This window comes from Salvelinus namaycush, chromosome 31 (genome assembly GCF_016432855.1).
Source record: "Salvelinus namaycush isolate Seneca chromosome 31, SaNama_1.0, whole genome shotgun sequence".
NCBI lineage: Eukaryota > Metazoa > Chordata > Actinopteri > Salmoniformes > Salmonidae > Salvelinus > Salvelinus namaycush.
This window is the reverse complement of record NC_052337.1, coordinates 12,970,541-12,995,396: the sequence shown is the minus strand read 5'-3', so window position 1 is coordinate 12,995,396 and position 24,856 is coordinate 12,970,541. Positions and strand designations below refer to the sequence as shown.

Below are 24,856 nucleotides of genomic sequence, written 5' to 3'. Positions count from 1 at the left end.
TGCTGCTGACGTCACTCACAATGCACTTTTGCAGCCAGGCACGTGTGTTGTGACTGCGTGTGTGACAGAGAAAATCGTTTTTGTGTCATTTAGAGGGAAAATGCGTGCATTTTAGCATTTGAGTCACTTTTCAAAAGTTGCTAAAAGTTCAAAATACATTTTTAAAAGTAGCTAAATTTGTAGCTAGGTGCTGTTTGAAAAAAAAGTTGCTAAATCTAGCAACAAAATTGCTAAATTGGCATCACTGCACTCATGTCTGAGTGTACCAGAGCACAGAATAATGAATTTATGAGCGCTCAACACCTTTTGAATATGGCCGGTGTCAGATAACGTCAGCAAAAAAAGCGTATTTAAATTGTTGCCAGCAACACAGTTAGTCACCAACGCTCTAGATAACATAAACTGCCTAACCTGCTCTGCTATGGCGAGTAAAATGGTCAGAGTGATCACTCTCATTTGTGTCTGGAGGTAGCAAGCAAGCTAGCAACGTTAGCTTTGGTGCTTGACTGACGTTGTAAGTGCAGAATGCTCAAATCAACCCTACTCCTCGGCCCGAGCGTCAGTGTGCGCTCCGAGAGCGTAACGCTCTTTACAAACGGACAATCTGACAATGCTCAGAATTTATGAGCGCACTCTGGCAACACACCCGAAGGCATAAAATGTCTAACTAGTCATTTTTTTATGCTAACTAGCTAGCAAGAGGTTGCATAGCAACAGCATCAACTTCCGGTAGTCCGGCGAAGAGCTAGACGCTCAACTGAAAGGATACTGTTCCGTTTACAGTACACTAAAATGAACTAATAGTATGTAGTATATACTCATTAAGTATGCAGTATACAATATGTTAGTACAGTTATTCGAACACAGCTCAGGGTTGAGCTCAATTTCCAGGAGCGACCAGTATGAAAAAATACAGAAATGTATTCTACTATTGTAAGTTGCTCTGGATAAGAGTGTCTGCTAAATGACAACAAATGTAAAAATCTCTTTGGCAATATACCACTTAAACTAGAATAATGTGTCAAGTGTTAGAAGTCCAAAGTTATTGGATATGTGTGATGAGTACCCTACAGTAGCAGTGCCCTCTAATGGCATTGCAATATTACTGCAGCATGCACTTGACAATTTCAAAATAGTGTCTGTAGTGTCCCCCTCTAACCTACAAAACCCAGTCAGCCACTCATTCACGGACATAAATCAGTTAGGACATACTGACCCCTTCCACATCCATCTGCTGACATTTGGGGTAAAGTGGATTATTGGTAAATCCACAGGAACAAAACCTTGCTTAGCCATGTCGGCATTTCCTTTGTGAGGCCTTGATGCCAGAATTGGGGACTAACCCCCATTTTAACTTCAGCGAGGTAAGCGAGTAAGGCTGCATCAAATTATAGATTGGTTTAACCAGCATTGGTATGTAAGTCTCAGAGGAAGCAAACAAAACTTCCTCTGACAATTGTACCATGATAAGTCAATCCCCTCAAACTGGGCCTGTTTGAGAAAAATGTTCAGTCAGTCAGTGTACACTATGTTCACTGTGTGTTTCTATAAACCAGAGCTCAGTACAGTATCCAATGTAAACAGTGACCTGACTGCTTTAATGTGTGTTACCCAACAGTCCCTGCTTTCACCAGGCCCGGGTCCGTCTGGGACCTAAACAGCTGGACCTTTATTCTCTGTGCTCTGTGTACCCAGGGGAACGGGTTTAATGTGGACACAGCTTCCTCTCTGGATCTAAGAGCCACGGATCACTGGCTAAAGATGCATAAACACAACATTTACATTTAAGTCATTTAGCAGACGCTCTTATCCAGAGCGACTTACAAATTGGTAATGTGGCTACAAGCTACAGTATACATTGAATTTGAGTGGTAGTGCATGTTCCTAATCTCCTCTTCACGTAAGGCAAAAAAACCAGAAAATATGGATAGGGTATATGAATGTGGAAATAGATTAAATATTTGCCTTTCAATAAACATTCTCTTTAAAAAAATATGAACTGTAAAAGCTCCCACCCCACCATCAAATTCAGACTTGTACGTGGTATGTACAACGTATACAGTTGAAGTCGGAAGTTTACATACACTTAGGTTGGAGTCATTAAAACTCGTTTTTCAACCACTCCACAAATTTCTTGTTAACAAACAATAGTTTTGGCAAGTCGGATAGGACATCTACTTTGTGCATGACACAAGTCATTTTTCCAAAAATTGTTTACAGACAGATTATTTCCCTTATAATTCACTGTATCACAATTCCAGTGGGTCAGAAGTTTACATACACTAGGTTGACTGCCTTTAAACAGCTTGGGAAATTATGTCATGGCTTTAGAAGCTTCTGATAGGCTAATTGACATAATTTGAGTCAATTGGAGCTGTACCTGTGGATGTATTTCAAGGCCTACCTTCAAACTCAGTGCCTCTTTGCTTGACATCATGGGAAAATCAAAAGAAATCAGCCAAGACCTCAGAAAAAAAATTGTAGACCTTCACAAGTCTGGTTCATCCTTGGAGCAATTTCCAAATGGCTGAAGGTACCACGTTCATCTGTACAAACAATAGTACGCAAGTATAAACACCATGGGACCATGCAGCCGTCATACCGCTCAGGAAAGAGACGCGCTCTGTCTCCTAGAGATGAATGTACTTTGGTGCGAAAAGTGCAAATCAATCCCAGAACAACAGCAAAGGACCTTGTGAAGATGCTGGAGGAAACAGGTACAAAAGTATCTATATCCACAGTAAAACGAGTCCTATATCACATTACCTGAAAGGCCCCTCAGAAAGGAAGAAGCCACTGCCCCAAAACCGCCATAAAAAAGCCAGACTACGGTTTGCAACTGCACATGGGGACAAAGATCGTACTTTTTGGAGAAATGTCCTCTGGTCTGATGAAACAAAAAAAGAACTGTTTGGCCATAATGACCATTGTTATGTTTGGGAGAAAAAGGGGGAGGCTTCCAAGCCGAAGAACACCATCAAACCGTGAAGCCCGGGGGTGGCAGCATCATGTTGTGGGGGTGCTTTGCTGCAGGAGGGACTGGTGCACTTCACAAAATAGATGGCATCATGAGGGGGGGAAATTATGTGGAAATATTGAAGCAAAATCTCAAGACATCAGTCAGGAAGTTAAAGCTTGGTCGCAAATGGATCTTCCAAATGGACAATGACCCAAAGCACACTTACAATATTTTGGCAAAATGGCTTAAGGACAACAAAGTCAAGGTATTGGAGAGGCCATCACAAAACCCTGACCTTAATCCCATAGAAAATTTGTGGGCAGAACTGAAAAAGTGTGTGCGAGCAAGGAGGTCTACAAACCTGACTCAGTTACACCAGCTCTGACAGGAGGAATGGGCCAAAATTCACAGAACTTACTGTGGAAAGCTTGTGGAAGGCTACTCGAAATGCTTGACCCAAGTTAAACAATTTAAAGGCGATGCTACCAAATACTAATTGAGTTTATGTAAACTACTGACCCACTGGGAATGTGATGAAAGAAATAAAACATGAAATGAATCATTCTCTGTACTATTATTCTGACATTTCACATTCTTAAAATAAAGTGGTGGTCCTAACTGACCTAAAACAGGGAATTTTTACTTGGATTAAGGATTAAATGTCAGGAATTGTGAAAAACTGAGTTTAAATGTATTTGGTTAAGGTGTATGTAAACTTCCGACTTAAACTGTATGTATCACCTTAAGGAAGAAGGAACGTATTTTTGTGCCATCATATATCACAAAAAGTTATCCTTAGAACACAAATATCAAACAGGTCTCAGATTCCCTCTCAAAATGCAGTGCAATCAACTTTTTGGTTCACAGTGAAACGGTAAACAGGGGTGCTGTGTCATCTAGAGACAAACCAGATAAGTAAAAGGAATGTGATTTAATCTAACATGAATATGATGTTTTAGGAATACAATGCAATATAAATAATTTTAAATAACAATACTCTAACGTAACTAATACCTTGAATCAACACTGAATATTATTATTTAATGTTTAATGTTGTTTCGAGATAATTATCTGCAGATCTGGAGCTACAAACTCTTTCAGGTCTGACAAACTGACAATGAACGTTACAGAGGTCATGTCAAGCTCGGAATTTCAATGGCAACAACAGGACCTGTATAAAACAGAGCTATAACAACTCTGAGATGAGTCAATATCAATGTCATGGTGGGAGGAGCTAAACATTTAGCATCTGTGGATCAAGTTCAAAAGCAAGAGTTTGAACTTGGAACCCCTCAAGCCAATCCAAAGCTTGCTGGTTCCCAGCCAATCTCTGTTGCCTTACTCTCCAGATAACCAATAGATTGGATATTCACGTCCAATAAGATCACAAGTCATTGAGGATATTCTCCCTGATTGGTCAGTCGTCAGGAACAGCCTCATCCACCCACTTCAAATAGGGCAGGCTCCCGTCCTCCACAGGGAAACTAAGCACCTCTGGAGTCTCATAGGGATGCACAGACCTGGGGAGGAGCAACAACACATACATTATGTAGCAGGTGCCTAAGTTAGCATTGCTACTGCCTTCCTGAGACCTGAAGTACTGTTGCCCGAGACCCAACTGCTTGGGATAATTTCTATAAAAAAAACAAATGTAACTTACTTGACATAGTCTATGAGCCTTTGGGTCTTCGAGGTCCTCGTCTTCACCAACTACAATGCAGAAAAATCCTAGCTATTACTCTGGAAAGTTGGTTTCAACTCACAGTGTAATACTGAACAACCAGCCAGAGACATGAAAGCATAGCTCTACCAAATAACTTTACCATCAGAATTTCCGTCGCATCTTGAATCTCCCCTTTCCAGTAATACCTATGGGACAAAAATAAAAACCTTTGGGACATTCACAGTAGTAAACTGTACATGGGTTGTTCAATGAAACGAGCGCCTTTGATATTTTAAGTAGAAATTGAGCGCAAATATTGAATATTAAAAGTATGTTATATTAAATGATGTGCCCTTTAATATAGACCACATGGTGCATTCAATAAAATTCAGTATTTTGACATGTCCCTTTGTACATCCTCTGTGACTTCTAGGAGGATTTTAACTCACTTAACCCCAACATTTATCCAAGTTTACACCATCATTGTAGTTATTTAGTTGCTTTGACAAAGTCATTTCTGAAGATTATTATTCATTTCATGTGATTCATATTAAGGTTAAAAAGAAAAAGAAAAAAGAAAAACATGTCCCTCATTTTAAGGTCAACCCTGCTACGTGAACTGTTATGCAAAACTTTTCCTTTTTTTTTTTTTTTTTTACCAAAATAAACATTGAACATCTAATAGTAAAATCATAGTGTAAAGCAGGTGAGCTGGTTCTACTCTTTTTGACCATTTTCTGGTGTTTTGTGGTGGGAAAATTAGCAGGTCAAGCATAACACATTAACCCTATTACACCTAGATAGACAGGCTAGAAATGTTTGAACAATTTAATGTCCATTTCTGTGAAGTTTGCATTTAATTACCACTCCCTGTTACACACAACAAGCTTCCAATCCTCCTGTCACAATTGGATTTATGAATGATTTAAGGCGATGTCGTCAATCCTGTTATGGTAAACCATGTTACTTTATTTGGCACTTAATAGGCACTTACTATAGTCTTTTTTATTTAACCTTTGAGATGGGAAAATAGGTTTTTTATGAAGTTGAACATGTGCTTTTTATGACAGAATGTTAAAATTAGGTGAAATAAAAAAGAAAAAGAATTTACACTATTCAAAAGGCACCTATTTGGTGGAACAACCCACATACGCAGATGTAGTAAACAGTATACTTATGTGTAGTGTGATAGGCTAAATAATGCTCTTCAATGATAGAATAGTTTTTCTCCAACATTAATCTCTACCAGGAAGTTAGTCTCAAGACAAGCAGGCCTATCAGTGATAGACACATACACTTTGATTGACAGTTGTCCAATATTCACAGTTTCTCTACAGTGCCAAAGTCACACAATGGCCTGTTAATGTGAGGGTTCGTCACCTGTTTCTGGCCTGGTGGCTGTTGCTGTATCGTCATTCCATCTTTCTCTATCGTAGGTCAATAATAAGAATGTGTGTTGTTTCTTGTATGCTTGTCTATGGTTAACCAGCTACTCAACAAGGTGCTACTAGATTTGGACCTTCAGGAAACAGAACAGCAGTGCCCTGCTACTAAAATAGTTACTTATCAATCAGTTAAAGGAAGAGCTCCAGACGACTATTAGCATTCAAATGACTGTTGGTTTTACAAGTGTTTCATTACCGTTCAACAAGCTCTCCTTTGTGTTTTAGCACACACTTTTCTTATCTGATTCTCACCTTCTTTTGCTGACTCAATGACTATGTGATTATGCATTTACAGGCTTATACACTTTAGAGAGAAACTTTCCCACTCTCTTACTAGTGGTGAGAGTAATTTACATTGACAACTAAACCAAAACAGTGGTTTGCACAATTTAGAGAGAAACATTCCCACTCCCTTAGGCTACTAGTGGTGAGAGTAATTTACATTCAAGTAACCACAACAGTGGGGGGGCTGTACACATTTCTTTTTACAATAAAAAAACATATACATACAAAAAACAACATACAGACCGACGCACACAAACATCAATGACATCAGCCCTGCCCAGATCCACCTGTTCTCACCCCTATTTCCCATGCCCTTTCAATATTTAGATAACGAAGCATATGATTTTTCAATGGAGGATTGGTTGAATTCCATTTTTTTCAAGATAATTGACGAGAAGAGTATTGAAAACCCATCAGATATCTCACTGCACCCTCATGACGTCTTGAAATATGCAGACAGACGGATTAAAAGTACATTTACATTGTAATACTTCTGACAGCCAACTTTCTAACTCTGCCCATAACTTTTGGACTTTATAGCATTCCCAGAAGGCATGGATTATTGAGTCATTGTTAGTTTTACACTTAACCCTTGTGTTGTCTTAAGGGTCAAAAATGACCTGCCATCCACACCTTTTAAAAATTTTAGCCTGAAATTACATACCCAAATCTAACTGCCTGTAGCTCAGGCCCTGAAGCAAGGATATGCATATTCTTGGTACCATTTGAAAGGAAACACTTTGAAGTTTGTGGAAATGTGAAAGGAATGTAGGAGAATAACACACAATAGATCTGGTAAAAGATAATACAAAGAAAAAAACAATCGTTCTTTTGTATTTTTTTGTACCATCATCTTTGAAATGCAAGAGAAAGGCCATAAAGTATTATTCCAGCCCAGGTACAATATACATTTTGACCACTAGATGGCAGCAGTGTATGTGCAAAGATTTAGACTGATCCAATGAACCATTACATTTATGTTCAAAATGTTGTATCAAGACTGCTCAAATATGCCTAATTTGTTTATTAATAATTTTTCATGTTAAAAATTGTGCACTCTCCTCAAACAATAGCATGGTATTATTTCACTGTAATAGCTACTGTAAATTGGACAGTGCAGTTAGATTAACAATAATTTAAGCTTTCTGCCAACATCAGATATGTCTATGTCCTGGGAAATGTTATTGTTAATTACAACCTCATGCTCATCGCATTAGCCTACGTTAGCTCAAACGTCCCGTGGAAGGGACACCGATTCCAAAGAAGTTGCAGAGAAAAACCCCTAAAATATGTTTTTCAACTTGAAATATGATGACTTAGAATGACCCCAACATTAGAAAAATGAAACATCGCCTTTATTCATATTTCCATGAAAACTGTACACCACCAAAGTACAAAGATTGTCTTATAGGCTGACGCGAGCGTTGCAAAATAAATGTTGAAATCTGTTATTCAATTATTGCACCCACACTGCTCGCTCGTGTCATTGGTTTATAGAAGCAGGTACCCACGTGCCATCTCTTCATTGGTTATACCCATGTGGGTGATCGAAAGACGAACTGTGGTGCCAGTCGGTGTAGTAATACTATGAAAGTTTAGATGCCAATCATTTCAAATCACCATATAAATTCAAAGATGAAAAAGCCTGGAAGGAGGAGAGATGACTCGAAACGATTCGGTTGACCGTTTTATGTGTGGATTAATTGTCGGAGTAGAGGACCTTGTGCATTTCAGGTAAAATAACAACTCAATGTTTATATCCCAGGACAAATTAACTAGCAACAGCAAGCTAGCTAAATAGGACAAATTAGCTAGCAAGTGCAAGCTAACTAGCTAAATTGCCATAAATGTTTAATGCTTTTTCGACCTGTTCCCAAATTCATGTAATTGGTTCAGAGTTTGTTTTGATATTTTAACCTGCGTGTCGTGACCGTGTTTGGTGTGGGGGGACAAAATAAATGTATGCACGATGGCGCATGCTCGCAGCCGGTTTGGGTTCCGTGTAAGGGTAATTTTTGACCTGGCAGTTTTAAATAATTTACACACCATAAAAAAACACAAAGACACACACACACATACACACACACACACACACACACACACACACACACACACACACACACACACACAATGAGAAATTGAGATTGTGTGTGCTACTGATTGAACTCAGACAAAACTATGTGCAGCATCTCCCCTCCATGACCCCACACATGACTCAAGTTCACAGACAAAATAAACAACATTTCAGACAAAATAAACACAATTTCAGACAATATAAACATTTCTGTGCTTGTGAAAGCTGTTCAGGGGGCTGAATCTTGTCCTGATCCACCTGAGGCTTCAGCTGGAGCAGGCAAGAGGAGGAGATGCCAATACTGCCCCCCAAAGGAGGACTGTAAAACAAATACTATGTGCTGCACATGTGAGAAATATATCTGCAAAGTCCGTGCACACACACTTGCATACTGTCCTACATGTGCTAATTAGAGTTGATTGATTTACGTTCTTCACGTTTTTTTTTCTATCTATTATCTTATTTTATTCTTATTAATTGTTGTTGTTTATACACCTTGTGGGTGGGGGCAATGATTCAAAAAATGGGAGAAGACTAGTATTTTGTAGAATTCCTCATTGTACAGTATATAAGAATATATCACTATAAACTACCTTCTGCACATTTCTGCTACTTTTTTTAGGCTATACAAGTGCTATCTCTTGCTAAAAATATTATGTTTACACCTCTGCAGTACCTTTAGCAATAACAAATAATAATAATCAACCTCTACTTTAGTAAAGAAAACAATTATGACAGGTGTGTCGTAATAAAAACGAGTGGTGTCCACTGATTAAATGCAGTCTTTCTGCATTGTGAAGAGGTAAAACCCAGATATTCACAAAGTTTGTGATGAATGACAGGTTGTTTCTTCATGCAAAATAGATTTGGGGTTTAAAATTCAATTAAGCTGTTTTATTTATGGGTTTAGTGAAGTCGGGTCATTTTTGTCCCATAGGACAAGGGGAGTATACAGAATGTTAAGACTACACAAGGTTTAAGACATGAATTTGTGAATTTTGTCTCCTGTATAATAAATTCTATACATTAGTTTATACTGGATTAAGCGTACATTTTTGTTAAATGTAATTTTGTTAGTTAAGACCAAAACATTCCCTCCATCTTGTCCCAATAGAAATTATTTTTATGTCTTGGTTTCAACGTATTTCCTATTACCAAGTCATTTACAGTTTCTATGCCTTTAGTTTTCCATGTGGACCAATTTAACAGTGCATTCTGAAAAGCTATCCAAGGATTGTTCCATAGGGTTGTGTTTTTGTGTAAAATGGTGCCGGAAGAAATGACAGCAGTTTTACGGGCGCCCAACCAATTGTGCTATTATGTGGGTTTTTTCGCGTTATTTGTAACTAGTTTTGTACGTAATGTTTCTGCAACCGTATCTTACGGCAGAAAAGAGCTTCTGGATATCAGGATAGCAATCACTCACCTCGGATGAGACAAAGATTTTTTCTACAACAAAAACGACGCACAAGGCATTCTCCAAACACCCCACAGGACCGACATCCCCGTTATTTGCAGGAGGAAGCGACGCAGGTACAGAGGACAACGAGCCAGATGCCTGGTCAGGACCCGGAGAAGGCGACTGGGAAAGCTGCCGTTACCGTCAATACTACTCGCCAACGTGCAATCACTGGACAATAAATTAGACGAGGTACGATCACGAATATCCTACCAACGGGACATCAAAAACTGTAATATCCTATGTTTCATGGAATCGTGGCTGAATGACGACATGGATATTCAGCTAGCGGGATATACGCTGCACCGGCAAAATAGAACAGCACACTCCAGTAAGACGAGGGGGGGTGTCTGTGCATATTTGTAAACAACAGCTGGTGCACGAAATCTAAGGAAGTCTCTAAATTTTGCTCGCCTGAAGTAGAGTATATTGTGATAAATTGCAGACCACACTACTTGCCTAGAGAGTTTTCAGCTATACTTTTCGTGGCTGTTTATTTACCACCACATACAGATGCTGGCACTAAGACCGCACTCAGTCAGCTGTATAAGGAAATAAGCAAACAGGAAACCACTCACCCAGAGGCGGCGCTCCTAGTGGCCGGAGACTTTAATGCAGGGAAACTGAAATCAGTTCTACCAAATTTCTATCGACATGTTAAATGTGCAACCAGAGGGAAAAAAATTATAGATCACCTATACTCCACACACAGAGACGCGTACAAATCTCTCCCTCACCCTCCATTTGGTAAATCCGACCACAACTCTATCCTCCTGATTCCTGCTTACAAGCAAAAATTAAAGCAGGAAACACCAGTGACTCGGTCTTTAAAAAAGTGGTCAGATGAAGCAGATGCTAAACTACAGGACTGTTTTGCTATCACAGACTGGAACATGTTCCGGGATTCTTCCGATGGCGTTGAGTACACCACATCAGTCACTGGTTTTAACAATACGTGCATTGAGGACGTCATCCCCACAGTGACTGTACGTACATACCCCAACCAGAAGCCATGGATTACAGGCAACATTCGCACTGAGCTAAAGGGTAGAGCTACCGCTTTCAAGGTGCGGGACTCTAACCCGGAAGCTTACAAGAAATCCCGCTATGCCCTGCAACGAACCATCAAACAGGCAAAGCGTCAATACAGGGCTACGATTGAATCATACTACACCGGCTCTGACGCTCGTCTTATGTGGCAGAGTTTTGCAAACTACTACAGACTACAAAGGGAAGCACAGCTGCGAGCTGCCCAGTGACACAAGCCTACCAGACGAGCTAAATCACTTCTATGCTCGCTTCGAGGCAAGCAACACTGAGGCATTCATGAGAGCATCAGCTGTTCCGGACGACTGTGTGATCACGCTCTCCGTAGCCGACGTGAGTAAGACCTTTAAACAGATCAACATACACAAGGTTGCGGGGCCAGACGGATTACCAGGACGTGTGCTCCGGGCATGTGCTGACCAACTGGCAGGTGTCTTCACTGACATTTTCAACATGTCCCTGATTGAGTCTGTAATACCAACATGTTTCTAGCAGACCACCATAGTCCCTGTGCCCAAGAATACAAAGGCAACCTGCCTAAATGACTACTGACCTGTAGCACTCACGTCCGTAGCCATGAAGTGCTTGAAAGGTTGGTAATGGCTCACATCAACACCATTATCCCAGAAACCCTAGACCCACTCTAATTTGCACACCGCCCAAACAGATCCACAGATGATGCAATCTCTATTGCATTCAAAGGAACACTTATGTGAGAATGCTATTCATTTACTACAGCTCAGCGTTCAACACCATAGTACCCTCAAAGGATCCTGGGACCTCCATCTGCAACTGGATCCTGGACTTACTGACGGGCCACCCCCAGGTGGTGAGGGTAGGTAGCAACACATCTGCCACGCTGATCCTCAACACTGGAGCTCCACAGGGGTGCGTGCTCAGTCCCCTCCTTTACTCCCTGTTCACCCACGACTGCATGGCCAGGCACGACTCCAACACCATCATTAAGTTTGCAGATGACACAACAGTGGTAGGCCTGATCACAGACAACGATGATACAGCCTATAGGGAGGAGGTCAGAGACCTGGTCGTGTGGTGCCAGAATAACAACCTATCCCTCAACTTAACCAAGACTAAGGAGATGATTGTGGACTACAGGAAAAGGAGGACCGAGCACGCCCCCATTCTCATCGACGTGGCTGTAGTAGAGCAGGTTGAGAGCTTCAAGTTCCTCGGTGTCCACATCAACAACAAACTAGAATGGTCCAAACACACCAAGACAGTCGTGAAGAGGGCACAACAAAGCCTATTCCCCCTCAGGAAACTAAAAAGATTTGGCATGGGTCCTGAGATCCTCAAAAGGTTCCACAGCTGCAACATCGAGAGCATCCTGACTGGTTGCATCACTGCCTGGTACGGCAACTCCTCGGCTTCCGACCGCAAGGCACTACAGAGGGTAGTGCGTGCAACCCAGTACATCACTGGGGCTAAGCTGCCTGCCATCCAGGACCTCTACACCAGGCAGTGTCAGAGGAAGGCCCTAAAAATTGTCAAAGACCCCAGCCACCCCAGTCATAGACTGTTCTCTCTACTACCGCATGGAAAGCGGTACCGGAGTGCCAAGTCTAGGACAAAAAGGCTTCTCAACAGTTTTTACCCCCAAGCCATAAGACTCCTGAACAGGTAATTAAATGGCTACCCGGACTATTTGCATTGTGTGCACCCCCCAAACCCTCTTTTTACGCTGCTGCTACTCTCTGTTTATCGTATATGCATAGTCACTTTAACTATACGTTCATGTACATACTACCTCAATTGGGCCGACCAACCAGTGCTCCCGCACATTGGCTAACCGGGCTATCTGCATTGTGTCCCGCCACTCACCACCCGCCAACCCCTCTTTTACGCTACTGCTACTCTCTGTTCATCATAGATGCATAGTCACTTTAACCATATCTACATGTACATACTACCTCAATTAGCCTGACTAACCGGTGTCTGTATGTAGCCTCGCTACTTTTATAGCCTCGCTACTGTATATAGCCTGTCTTTTTACTGTTGTTTTTATTTCTTTACTTACCTATTGTTTACCTAATACCTCCTTTTTTTAAATTGCATTGTTGGTTAGAGCCTGTAAGTAAGAATTTCACTGTAAGATCTACACCTGTTGTATTCGGCGCACATGACAAATAAACTTTGATGTTATTTGATTTGATTAGATTTTTGGGAGAGATATTGGTTCTTGTAGAATCGGTTTTCTTCCATATTGTTATAGTGTTCTTAACTATGAAGATGTTAATGTTCTTAGCTTTATCCTTTGAAAATAGACATGTGAAAAGATTCAGTGGGTGAGCATGTGTATCTTCAATAATTACCCATTGTTCCTCTTTAGTGCACTTAACAATAAGTCTTGGGTGGTGAGTTGATACAATTCCAAGTCTCAGTAGTTTCCTTAGCAATGGATATCCACACTCAGGAAGCGTGTGTGTGTGTGTGTGTGTGTGTGTGTGTGTGTGTGTGTGTGTGTGTGTTTGTGTGAGTGTGTGTGTGGGTTGGTTCTTCTATCCTTGTGGGGACCTAAAATCCCCAAAAGTCCTCACAAGGATAGTAAAAACAAGGATAGTAAATTCTCCATTGTGAGGAAAATTCCCACATCCCAAGCGGACAAAGGCTATTTTAAGCTTAGGGGTTAGGTTTAGGGTTAAGGTTACAGTTAGTGTTACAGTTTGGGTTAGGGTAAGGGTTAGGTTTAGGGTTACAGTTTGGGTTAGGGTAAAGGTAAGGGGTTAGGTTTATGGTTACAGTTAGTGTTACAGTTTGGGTTAGGGTAAAGGTAAGATTTAGTGCAGCGTTTCCCCTTTGGGGTCCTGAGGAACGAGTTAGTGGTTAGGTTTAGGGTTATGGGTTAAGGTTAGGGGTGTGTGTGTGTGTGTGTGTGTGTGTGTGTGTGTGTGTGTGTGTGTGTGTGTGTGTGTGTGTGTGTGTGTGTGTGTGTGTGTGTGTGTGTGTGTGTGTGTGTGTGTGTGTGTGTGTGTGTGTGTGTGTGTGTGTGGCTCAGTTGGTAGAGAATGGTGCATGCAATGCCAGGGTTGTGCTTGCAATGCCAGGATTAGCTTCCCTTGGGGCAACCAGTACGGAAAATGTATGTACTCACTACTGTAAGTCGCTCTGGATAAGAGAGTCTGCTAAAATTGAAAAATGTGTGTGAGCCAGACTGGCACTGGCAGTACTTACATGGTGGAGGTCCTGGGCAGAATATTGATGCATGCTGCCATCCTCCTCTCCATAATGGCTCTGTGGGAGAGAAGAGGAAGGAAGGGAGGAGAGGAGAGAGACCGCAACAATTATGATATCATTCAGTTATTTTGCAGATGTGTTGTTATTTTAAAGAATATTTGGCCTATTTAGTATATGGCCCAGGGCTGTGCACAGAGTTTACAAGGGACACGTGCTGAAACTACAAATGAATATCTTGAAATTCACAGCATACCAACTGCTTCTGTAGCAAAAATGTTACAATTTTTGAGAATAGGCCTTTATAATTCTGCAACAGCACACTCACTCATCACAAATTGTAAGCAAGCTAGTTACAGTGCCTCCTAAAGACATGATTGACATCAGGAAAAGATGGTGGGCTATCAATTGATCATTCATATTGATGATTGATGTAAATCTGCTAGTTAGCTAGCTCGATTTGTTTTTATAATTGTGATTTATCTCCAATGCTTTTAAATAATAACTTCATAATATGCACTGAACAACATCCAACAATTTCAAAGATTTTACTGACTTACAGTTCATATAAGGAAATCAGTCAAGTGAAATAAATTCATTAGGCTCTAATCTATACATTTCACATGACTGGGAATACAGATATGCATATCTTGGTCAAAGATACCTTAAAAAAAAGTAGGGGTGTGGATGAGAAAACCTTTCAGTATCCGGTGTGACCACAATTTCTTTTGTTGCATGAAGCAGCACGACACATCTCCTTCGCATAGAGTTGATCAGGCTGTCGATTGTGCCCTGTGGAATGTTGTCCCACTCCTCTTCAATGGCTGTGCAAAGTTGCTGGATATTGGCAGGAACTGGAGCACGGTGCCGTACATGTTGATCCAGAGCATCCCAAACATGCTCAATGGGTGACATGTCTGATGAGTATGCAGACCATGAAAAATACATTTTCAGCTTCCAGGATTTGTGTACGGATCCTTGTGACATCGGGCCATGCATTATCATGCTGAAACAGGAGGTGATGCCGGCGGATGAATGGCATGACCGTGGGCCTCAGGATCTCGCCACTGTATCTCTGTGCATTCAAATTTCCATGGATAAAATGCAATTGTGTTCATTGTCTGTAGCTTATGCCTGCCCATACCATAACCCCACCCTCACCATGGGACACTGGTCACAACGCTGACATCAGCAAACCCGTTCGCACACACGACGCCATATGCAATCTTCCGGGTACAGTTGACACCGAGTTTCATTTGAGAAGAGCACACTTCTCCAGAGTGCCAGTGGCCATCAAAAGTGAGCATTTGCCCACTGAAGTCGGTTATGCAGTCAAACTGCATTCAGGTCAAGACCCTGGTGAGGACGACAAGCACGCAGATGACCTTCCTTGAGACGTTTTCTGACAGTTTGTGCAGAAATGATTTGGTTGTGCAAACTCAGTTTCATCAGCTGTCCGGGTGGCTGGTCTCAGACGATCCCGCAGGTGAAGAAGCCGGATGTGGAGATCCTGGGCTGGTGTGGTTACATGTGATCTGAGGTTGTGAGGCCGGTTGGATGTACTGCCAAATCTCTAAAATGACGTTGGAGGCGGCTTATGGTAAAGAAATGAACATTAAATTATCTGGCAACAGCTCTGGTGGACATTCCTGCATTCAGCATTCCAATTGCACCCTCCATCAAAACTTAAGACACCTGTGACATTGTGTTGTGTGACAAAACTGCACATTTTAGAGTGGAATTTATAGTCCCCAGCACAAGGTGCACCTGTGTAATGATCATGCTGTTTAACCTTTTCTCAATAGGGGGTGCTGTTTGCACTTTGTAAAAATTTCGTTCCCAAATTAAACTGCCTCGTACTCAATTCTTGCTCGTACAATATGCATATTATTATTACTATTGGATAGAAAACACTCTCTAGTTTCTAAAACCGTTTGAATTATATCTGTGAGTAAAACAGAACTCGAGTTGGAGCAATTTTCCTATGAGGAAGTGAGAAATCTGAAATCTGCAGGCTGTTCTGAGGTCAGTTTATTAATTTGCATGTCTTCTATTGGTTGAGATGCACTGCATACGCCTTCCCCTGGATGTCAGCAAATAGTGAGAATTGGAATGGAGTTGCTAGGCAGATCTGAGGCCTTATAAATGGGCTGGCAACGTGGGGTCCTCTCTTTCCTTCGTTCGCCATGACGCAAGACAGACCTCAGGATGGCGTTCTAGAAAGCTCCCGTTATAGCCCTTAGATATATCCGGCTCTGATTTTATTCGATATAGGTGTTAAAGACATCATAATGTTGTTATTTTAAACCGAGTTTTATCAGTTTATATCAGTATATTGCGATTTTCGGGTATTTATTTGTGCTGCGTTCTGGTGAGTTGGGCACGTCTGGGCCACATGGCTAATGTTTACTGCTAATTCCAAAGTTGAAGGCGACAATCTACAACCGAGCAACGATTCTTTTGGACAAAGGACAACTTGCCCAAGATTCTGATGGGAGCTCATCAAAAAGTAAGAAGTATTTATGATGTTAATTCGTTGTTCTGTTGAAAAATGTAAAACTCATATTCCGCCATTAATTTCGGTGCGGTCTCGCTTTAACGCACGCTGTATGTCGTAGTAACGTTAATTTTAAAAATCTAACACAGCGATTGCATTAAGAACTAATGTATCTTTCATTTGCTGTCCAACCTGTATTTTTTAGTCAAGTTTATGATTAGTTACTGATTAGATTAGGTGCCTCTCCCAAGATTTCTCCCGACATATTGTTGGCAGCTTGGCTACTATTCTCATTGTATAACCACGATTTGTGCCGCTAAATATGCACATTTTCGAACAAACTCTATATGTATTGTGTAATATGATGTTATAGGACTGTCATTTACATTACATTTTAGTCATTTAGCAGACGCTCTTATCCAGAGCGACTTACAGTAGAGTGCATACATTTTATTACATTTTTATTACATTTTTTACATACTGAGACAAGGATATCCCTACCGGCCAAACCCTCCCTAACCCGGACGACGCTATGCCAATTGTGCGTCGCCCCACGGACCTCCCGGTTGCGGCCGGCTGCGACAGAGCCTGGGCGCGAACCCAGCCCAGCCTGGGCGCGAACCCAGAGACTCTGGTGGCGCAGCTAGCACTGCGATGCAGTGCCCTAGACCACTGCGCCACCCGGGAGGTCGAAGAATCTGAAGAAGTTTGAGAAGGTTAGTGAAAAAATTAATATCTTTTGCTGGTTTATTCGTTATCGCTATTGTTGGCTTGAATCAATGCTGTTGTGTGGTTGGCTATTGTAGTAAGGTAATATAATGCTATATTGTGTTTTCGCTGTAAAACACTTAAAAAATCTGAAATATTGGCTGGATTCACAAGATCTTTGTCTTTCAATTGCTGTACGCTGTGTATTTTTCATAAATGTTTTATGATGAGTATTTAGGTAATTCACGTTGGTCTCTGTAGTTATTCTAGTTGCTTTGGTGAGAGTTGTGATGGTGGCTGCAATGGTAAACTATGATTTATACCTGAAATATGCAAATTTTTCTAACAAAACATATGCTATACAATAAATATGTTATCAGACTGTCATCTGATGAAGTTGTTTCTTGGTTAGTGGCTATTTATATCTTTATTTGGTCGAAATTGTGATAGCTACCTATGCAGGAAAAAAATGGTGGGAAAAAAAAGTTGTGTCTTTTGCTATCGTGGTTAGCTAATAGATTTACATATTGTGTCTTCCCTGTAAAACATTTTAAAAATCAGAAATGATGGCTGGATTCACAAGATGTGTATCTTTCATCTGGTGTCTTGGACTTGTGATTTAATGATATTTAGATGCTAGTATTTACTTGTGACGCTATGCTAGGCTATGCTAGTCAGCTTTTTTACTGATGGGGGTGCTCCCGGATCCGGGATTGTGTGCAAGTAGAAGTTAATCAGCTTCTTGATATGCCACATCTGACAGGTGGATGGATTATCTTGGCAAATGAGAAATGTTCACTAACAGGGATGTAAACTTTGAGCACACAATTTGAGAGAAATAAGCTTTTCGTGGGTATGGACATTTTGGGGATCTTTTATTTCAGCGGATGAAACATGGGACCAACACTTTACATGTTATGTTTATATTTTTGTTTTGTATAATATTACTAATCTTCTAAATCAATATACTGTATATATGGCTGGCTGGCTATCGACTTTTGTGGATATTTTAGTATATGGTCGTTAGCTAGAGTCTAGACGACCTGTGTTGCTGCTCAATATCCTCATTTTGAAAACATTTCCTAATACTACTGCTTTAACCTGAGAGGATGGATGGGGGGAAGAACATTTAAATTTCGGAGCAGCTCGTTTGAAACCTACTCAGTGTTCTCTCCAGTTAGCGCCATGTTAAAAAGAGAACAGCTCATCTACATGCACGACAGACCAGGGTTGGGCTCAATTCCAGGCAGTCAATTCAGGAAATAAAAATTGAATTAAATGTATTTGTCCCATGCCGAATACAACAGTTATAGATCTTACCATGAAATGCTTACTTATGAGCTTTTTCCTAACAATTCAGAGTCAAAAAGTAAGAGTTTGAGGTAATATGTACAGTTACGTTACCAATACGTAATACAAGTACAAATACGTTCCTTCTTCCTTAAGGAGATACATACAGTTGAAGTAGGAGGTTTACATACACCTTCGCCAAGTACATTTAAACTCAGTTTTTCACAATTCCTAACATTTAATCCAAGTAAAAATTCCCTGGTTTAGGTCAGTTAGGATCACCACTTTATTTTAAGAATGTGAAATGTCAGAATAATAGTAGAGAGAATGATTTATTTCAGCTTTTATATCTTTCATCACATTCCCAGCGGGTCAGTAGTTTACATACACTCAATTAGTATTTGGTAGCATTGCATTTAAATTGTTTAACTTCTCTAGGGTAGGGGGCAGCATTCGGAATTTTGGATGAAAAGCATGCCCAAATTAAACTGCCTGCTTTTCGGGCCCAGAAGATATGATATGCATATAACTGGTAGATTTGGATAGAAAACACTCTAAAGTTTCCAAAACTGTTAGAATAGTGTCTGTGAGTATAACAGAACTGATTTGGCAGGCGAAAACCTGAGACAAATTCGGGAAGTAGTTGTTTTTGCTTTTGTAGTTTTCTATTCAATGCCATTACAGTATCCATTGACTTAGGACTCAAATTGCAGTTCCTATGCCTTCCACTAGATGTCAACAGTCTTTAGAAATTGTTTCAGGCTTGTATTCTGAAAAATGAGGAAGTAAGAGCAGTCTGAATGAGTGGACCCTAAAGTGTCACAGAGCTTTTTCATGCGCACGACCGAGAGAGTGCCTTTCTTGTTAACCTTTTATATTGACGACGTTATTGTCCGGTTTAAATTTTATCGATTATTTAGGCTAAAAACAACCTGAGGATTGAATATAAACATCGTTTGACATGTTTCTATGAACTTTACGGATACAATTTGGATTTTTTGTCTGCCTGTTTTGACTGCGTTTGAGCCTGTGGATTACTGAAGAAAACGCGCGAACAAAACGGAGGTTTTTGGATATAAAGAGACTTTATCGAACAAAAGGAACATTTATTGAGTAAATGAATGTCTGCTGAGCGCAACCATATGAAGATCATCAAAGGTAAGGGATTAATTGTATCTCTATTTCTGACTTGTGTAACTGTTCTACTTGGCTGGTTACGGTTTGTAATGATTTGTCTGCTGGGCTATGTTCTAAAATAATCGTAAGGTATGCTTTCGCCGTAAAGCATTTGTTGCTTTTCGTGGTTGGATTCACAAGAAGTTAACCTTTAAACCTATGTAAAATATGTTTTGTTTTCTGAATTTTTATAATGAGTATTTCTGTATTTGAATTTGGCGCCCAGCAGTTTCACTGGCTGTTGAAGAGGTGGGACGCTAACGTCTCACGTTCCCAAGAGAGGTTTAACTTGGGTGTAACGGCTGTCGTCGGAATGAGACCAAAGCGCAGCGTGGAAAATGTTCATGATCTTTATTGTCAAGAATCACTCAAACAAAAATAACGAATACAAAAACGAAAGCGAACAGTTCCATCAGGCAACAAAACAGCTAAACAGAAAATAACTCCCCACAAAACCCAAACTGAAAATCACAACTTATATACGATCCCCAATCAGAGACAACGATAGACAGCTGCCTCTGATTGGGAACCACACATGGCAAAAACAACAAAGAAATAGAAAACATAGAATCTCCCACCCGAGTCAATCCCTGACCTAACCAATCATAGTGAATAAATAAGGATCTCTAAGGTCAGAGCGTGACGGACCCCCCCACCCCCCCCCCCCCCCTAAAGGTGCCGCTCCGGCCGCAAACCTGAACCTATAGGGGAGGGTCCGGGTGGGCATCTACTCTCGGTGGGGGCTCCGGTGCGGGACGCAGACCCTGCCCCGCTTTAGGCTCCCCCCACTTCGGTGGCGCCTCCGGTGCAGGGATCGTCGCCGGGACCTTCCGGACCGTAGATCATCGCCGGAGGCTCTGGACTGCAGATCGCCGCTGGAGGCTCGGGACTGCAGATTGTCGCCGGAGAACCTGGAATGGGAACCCCCGCTGGAGGATCTGGACTGCAGCTCGTCACTGGAGGCTCCGGACTGGGGACCGTCGCTGAAGGCTCCGGACTGGGGACCGTCACTGGAGGCTCCGGACTGGGGACCGTCGCTGCAGACTCCGGACAGGGGACTGTCGCTGCAGGCTCCTTGCCATGTATCATCGCTACAGGCTCCGGGCCATGGATCATTTCTGGAGGCTCCGTGCCATGGATTACCACTACAGGTTCTGGGCCATGGATCATCACTGGAGGCTCCGGGCCTTGGATCATCACTGGAGGCTTCGTGCCAATGATTATCACTAGAGGCTTCGTGCTATGGATCATCACTGGAGGCTTCGTGCCATGGATCATCACTGGAGGCTTTGTACGTGGAGCCGGAACAGGTCTCACCGGACTGAGGAGACGTACTGGAAGCCTGGTGCGGGGAGCTGCCAAAACACGTCCTGGCCGGATACCCACTCCAGCTCGGTGAGTGTGGAGAGCTGGCACGGGACGCACTGGGCTATGAAGGCGCACTGGAGGCATAGTGCGTAGAGCCGGTGCAGGATATGCTGGGCCGTGGAGGCGCACTGGAGGTCTGGAGCGCAGAGCTGGCACAGCGCGTCCTGGCTGAATCCCCCCTGTAGCACGGCAAGTGCGGGGAGCTGGAACAGGCCGCACTGGGCTGTGCTGGCGAACTGGGGATACCGTGCGTAGAGCTGGTGCAGGATATCCTGGACCGAAGAGACGCACTGGAGGCCAGGAGCGCTGAGCCGGCACAATCCGTCCTGGCTGAATGCCCACTCTAGCACGGCAACTGCGGGGAGCTGGAACAGAGCGCACCGGGCTATGAATGCGTACATCACCGCATAACACGGTGCCCGACCGGTCACACGCTCCCCACGGTAAGCACGGGGAGTTGGCTCAGGTCTAAATTCTGACTCCGCCAATCTCCCTGTGTGCCCCCCCAAAAATGTTTTTCGGGAGCTGCCTCTCGGGCTTCCGTGCTAGCCGTGACCCCTTGTATAGTTGCTCCCTCCTTGCTGCCTCCGTCTGCTCCCATGGGAGGCGATCTTTCCCAGCCAGGATCTCCTCCCACGTCCAGAAACCTTTACCATTCAGGATGTCCTCCCACATCCATTCCTCCCCCTTTTCCCTCCAAACATAACGATAGTCATTATGGCCAAACAATTCAATTTTTGTTTCATCAGACCAGAGGACATTTCTCCAAAAAGTACTATCTTTATCCCCATGTGCAGTTACAAACTGTAGTCTGGCTTTTTTTATGGCGGTTTTGGACCAGTGGCTTCTTCCTTGCTGAGCGGCCTTTCAGGATATGTCGACATAGGACTTGTTTTACTGTGGATATAGATACTTTTGTACCTGTTTCCTCCAGCATCTTCACAAGGTCCTTTGCTGTTGTTCTGGGATTGATTTGCACTTTTCGCACCAAAGTACATTCATCTCTAGGAGACAGAGCGCGTCTCTTTCCTGAGCGGTATGATGGCTGCGTGGTCCCATGGTGTTTATACTTGCGTACTATTGTTCGTAGAGATGAATGTGGTACCTTCTGCCATTTGGAAATTGTTCCCAAGGATGAACCAGACTTGTGGGGGACTATAATTTTTTTTCTGAGGTCTTGGCTGATTTATTTTGATTTTCCATTGATGTCAAGCAAAGAGTCACTGAGTTTGAAGGCAGGCCTTGAAATACATCCACAGGTACACCTCCAATTGACTGAAATTATGTCAATTAACCTATCAGAAGCTTTTAAAGCCATGACATAATTTTTGGGCATTTTCCAAGCTGTTTAAAGGCACAGTCAATTTAGTGTATGTAAACTTCTGACCCACTGGAATTGTGATACAGTGAATTATAAGTGAAATAATCTGTTTGTAAACAATTGTTGGAAAAATTACTTGTATTATGCACAAAGTAGATGTCCTAACCGGCTTGCCAAAACTATAGTTTGTTAACAAGAATTTTGTGGAGTGGTTGAAAAACGAGTTTTAATGACTCCAACCTAAGTGTATGTAAACTTCCGACTTCAACTGTACATGTGAACTACCGTTCAAAAGTTTGGGGTCACTTAGAAATGTCCTTGTTTTTTAAAGAAAATTACATTTTTTGTCCCTTAAAATAACATCAAATTGATCAGAAATGCATTGTTAAATGTTGTAAATGACTGTTGTAGCTGGAAACGGGAGATTTTTTATGGAATATCTACATAGGCGTACAGAGGCCCATTATCAGCAATCATCATTCCTGTGTTCCAATGGCACGTTGTGTTAGCTAATCCAAGTTTATAATTGTAAAGGTCAAATTGGTCATTAGGAAACCATTTTGTAATTATGTTAGCACAGCTGAAAACTGTTGTTCTGATTAAAGAAGCAATAAAACGGGCCTTTAGACTAGTTGAGTATCTGGAGCATCAGCATTTGTGGGTTCGATTACAGGCTCAAAATGGCCAGAAACAAAGTCTTTCTTCTGAAACTCGTCAGTCTATTCTTGTTCTGAGAAATTAAGGCTATTCTGTGTGAGAAATTGCCAAGAAACTGAAGATCTCGTACAACGCTGTGTACTACTCCCTTCACAGAACAGCGCAACCTGGCTCTAAGCAGAATGGACAGAGGAGTGGGAGGCCCGGTGCACAAATGAGCAAGAGGACAAGTACATTAGAGTGTCTAGTTTGAGAAACAGATGCCTCACAAGTCCTCAACTGGCAGCTTTATTAAATAGTACCCGCAAAACAGCAGTCTCAACGTCAACAGTGAAGAGGCGACTCCTGCTGGCCTTCTAGGCAGAGTTGCAAAGAAAAAGCCATATCTCAGACATCTGACCAACATTCTGAAGGCACAGGGTGGAAAGGAGATCAAAATCCACAGCCAGTCCATTCAATTCATCCAGGACCTGTCTGCTAGGCTTATGGAAAACAACGCAAGCAATACATTCCGATCAAACAGTCACTGGAGGGAAAAGGAATCAAATCTCAACTCTGCTTCCTGGCAATGCTGTGGGTATGGAAGGGAACGAAAAGGATAGAATTCACAAGCGCTGATGAAGCCCTAATCAAGCTTCAACTGGCAGATTCATTAAATAGTACCCGCAAAACACCATTCTCAACATCAACAGTGAAGAGGCGACTCCGGGATGCTGGCCTTCTAGGCAGAGTTGCAAAGAAAAAGCCACCTAGAAGAAAAAGAAAAACTCTGCCTAGAAGGCCAGCATCCTGGAATCGCCTGTGTTTTTTACATTGGATAAAAGTAGAGACTCAGAGCTAGAAAATGGTATATCATACACTACAGTTAAGGAACAATGAGAAAGTTATTCTGCTTTTAAAGTTGATAAACTTGTAACCTCACCTTTGAGAAAATGGCCCTTGAATGTTTTGGTAAACCTACTGGAGCACTCTTCTTTGATTACACCCATTCAGCATCTTTCACACCCTCTTGAACCTTAGCCCCAACCCCACCCATATCTTTAAGGATTCACGTGAGGCCATTTACTAAACAACCAAAGAATAGCATAATTAGTGTATTTTAACACCAATAAACCCACCCGTTTAAAAATGAATTTAGTATATGTCAATCTAGCAAACCAGGCAACAAAAAGCCACTTTCTCAACAATGTTTTGGTTAGTTTGTAGCTTGTTAGCTAGCTAGCTAATGCTAAGTAAACTAGTTAGCCAATTCAAATAATGATCATATCCTGTAGCTGACAACATCTTCACTTTAGCTCATTTGTCTTCATTATTACAGGAAAATAAACTTATAACTAGATCATTATTTACAAGTTAATAATGGCAAGCCAATTACAGAAATGTGCTTATTGTTGTGAGTGTGAAAAAATAAAAGCAGGGCATTCTACCTGATAATTTTAGAACTTGTCTCATTGGCCTAACATTATATACTAATTTGACTTTGTTGTGATGTTCTTCACATTGCCATCTCTCGTAAACACATACTATATAAAATAAAATAAACGTTTATTTGTTTACATGCACAGGATACAGAAGTTGTAGTGAAATGGTTACTTGCATAGGTTACTTGCATAGTGGAGTCTTTTGTTTAGACATGTAGCTAGCTAGCTAGCTAGCTAAACAATAAACCATAATCCCAACTCATAACATTACTACCCTGAATCTGCAAATAGCTA

General features: G+C 41.7%; 1 protein-coding gene across 1 annotated transcript in view; it reads right to left on the bottom strand.

Moving 5' to 3' along the window:
• Nucleotides 1-4,376: 4,376 nt before the first annotated feature.
• The window catches only part of LOC120026208 (protein CutA homolog), a 28,051-nt gene continuing 7,571 nt past the window's right edge, over nucleotides 4,377-24,856 (bottom strand). The window contains exons 3-6 of the mRNA XM_038971031.1: nucleotides 14,125-14,184; nucleotides 4,783-4,828; nucleotides 4,620-4,669; nucleotides 4,377-4,479 (exon numbers count right to left, since the gene is read on the bottom strand). Coding sequence (XP_038826959.1) covers nucleotides 4,377-4,479; nucleotides 4,620-4,669; nucleotides 4,783-4,828; nucleotides 14,125-14,184 — 259 coding nt within the window. The remainder of the gene's footprint in view (nucleotides 4,480-4,619; nucleotides 4,670-4,782; nucleotides 4,829-14,124; nucleotides 14,185-24,856) is intronic.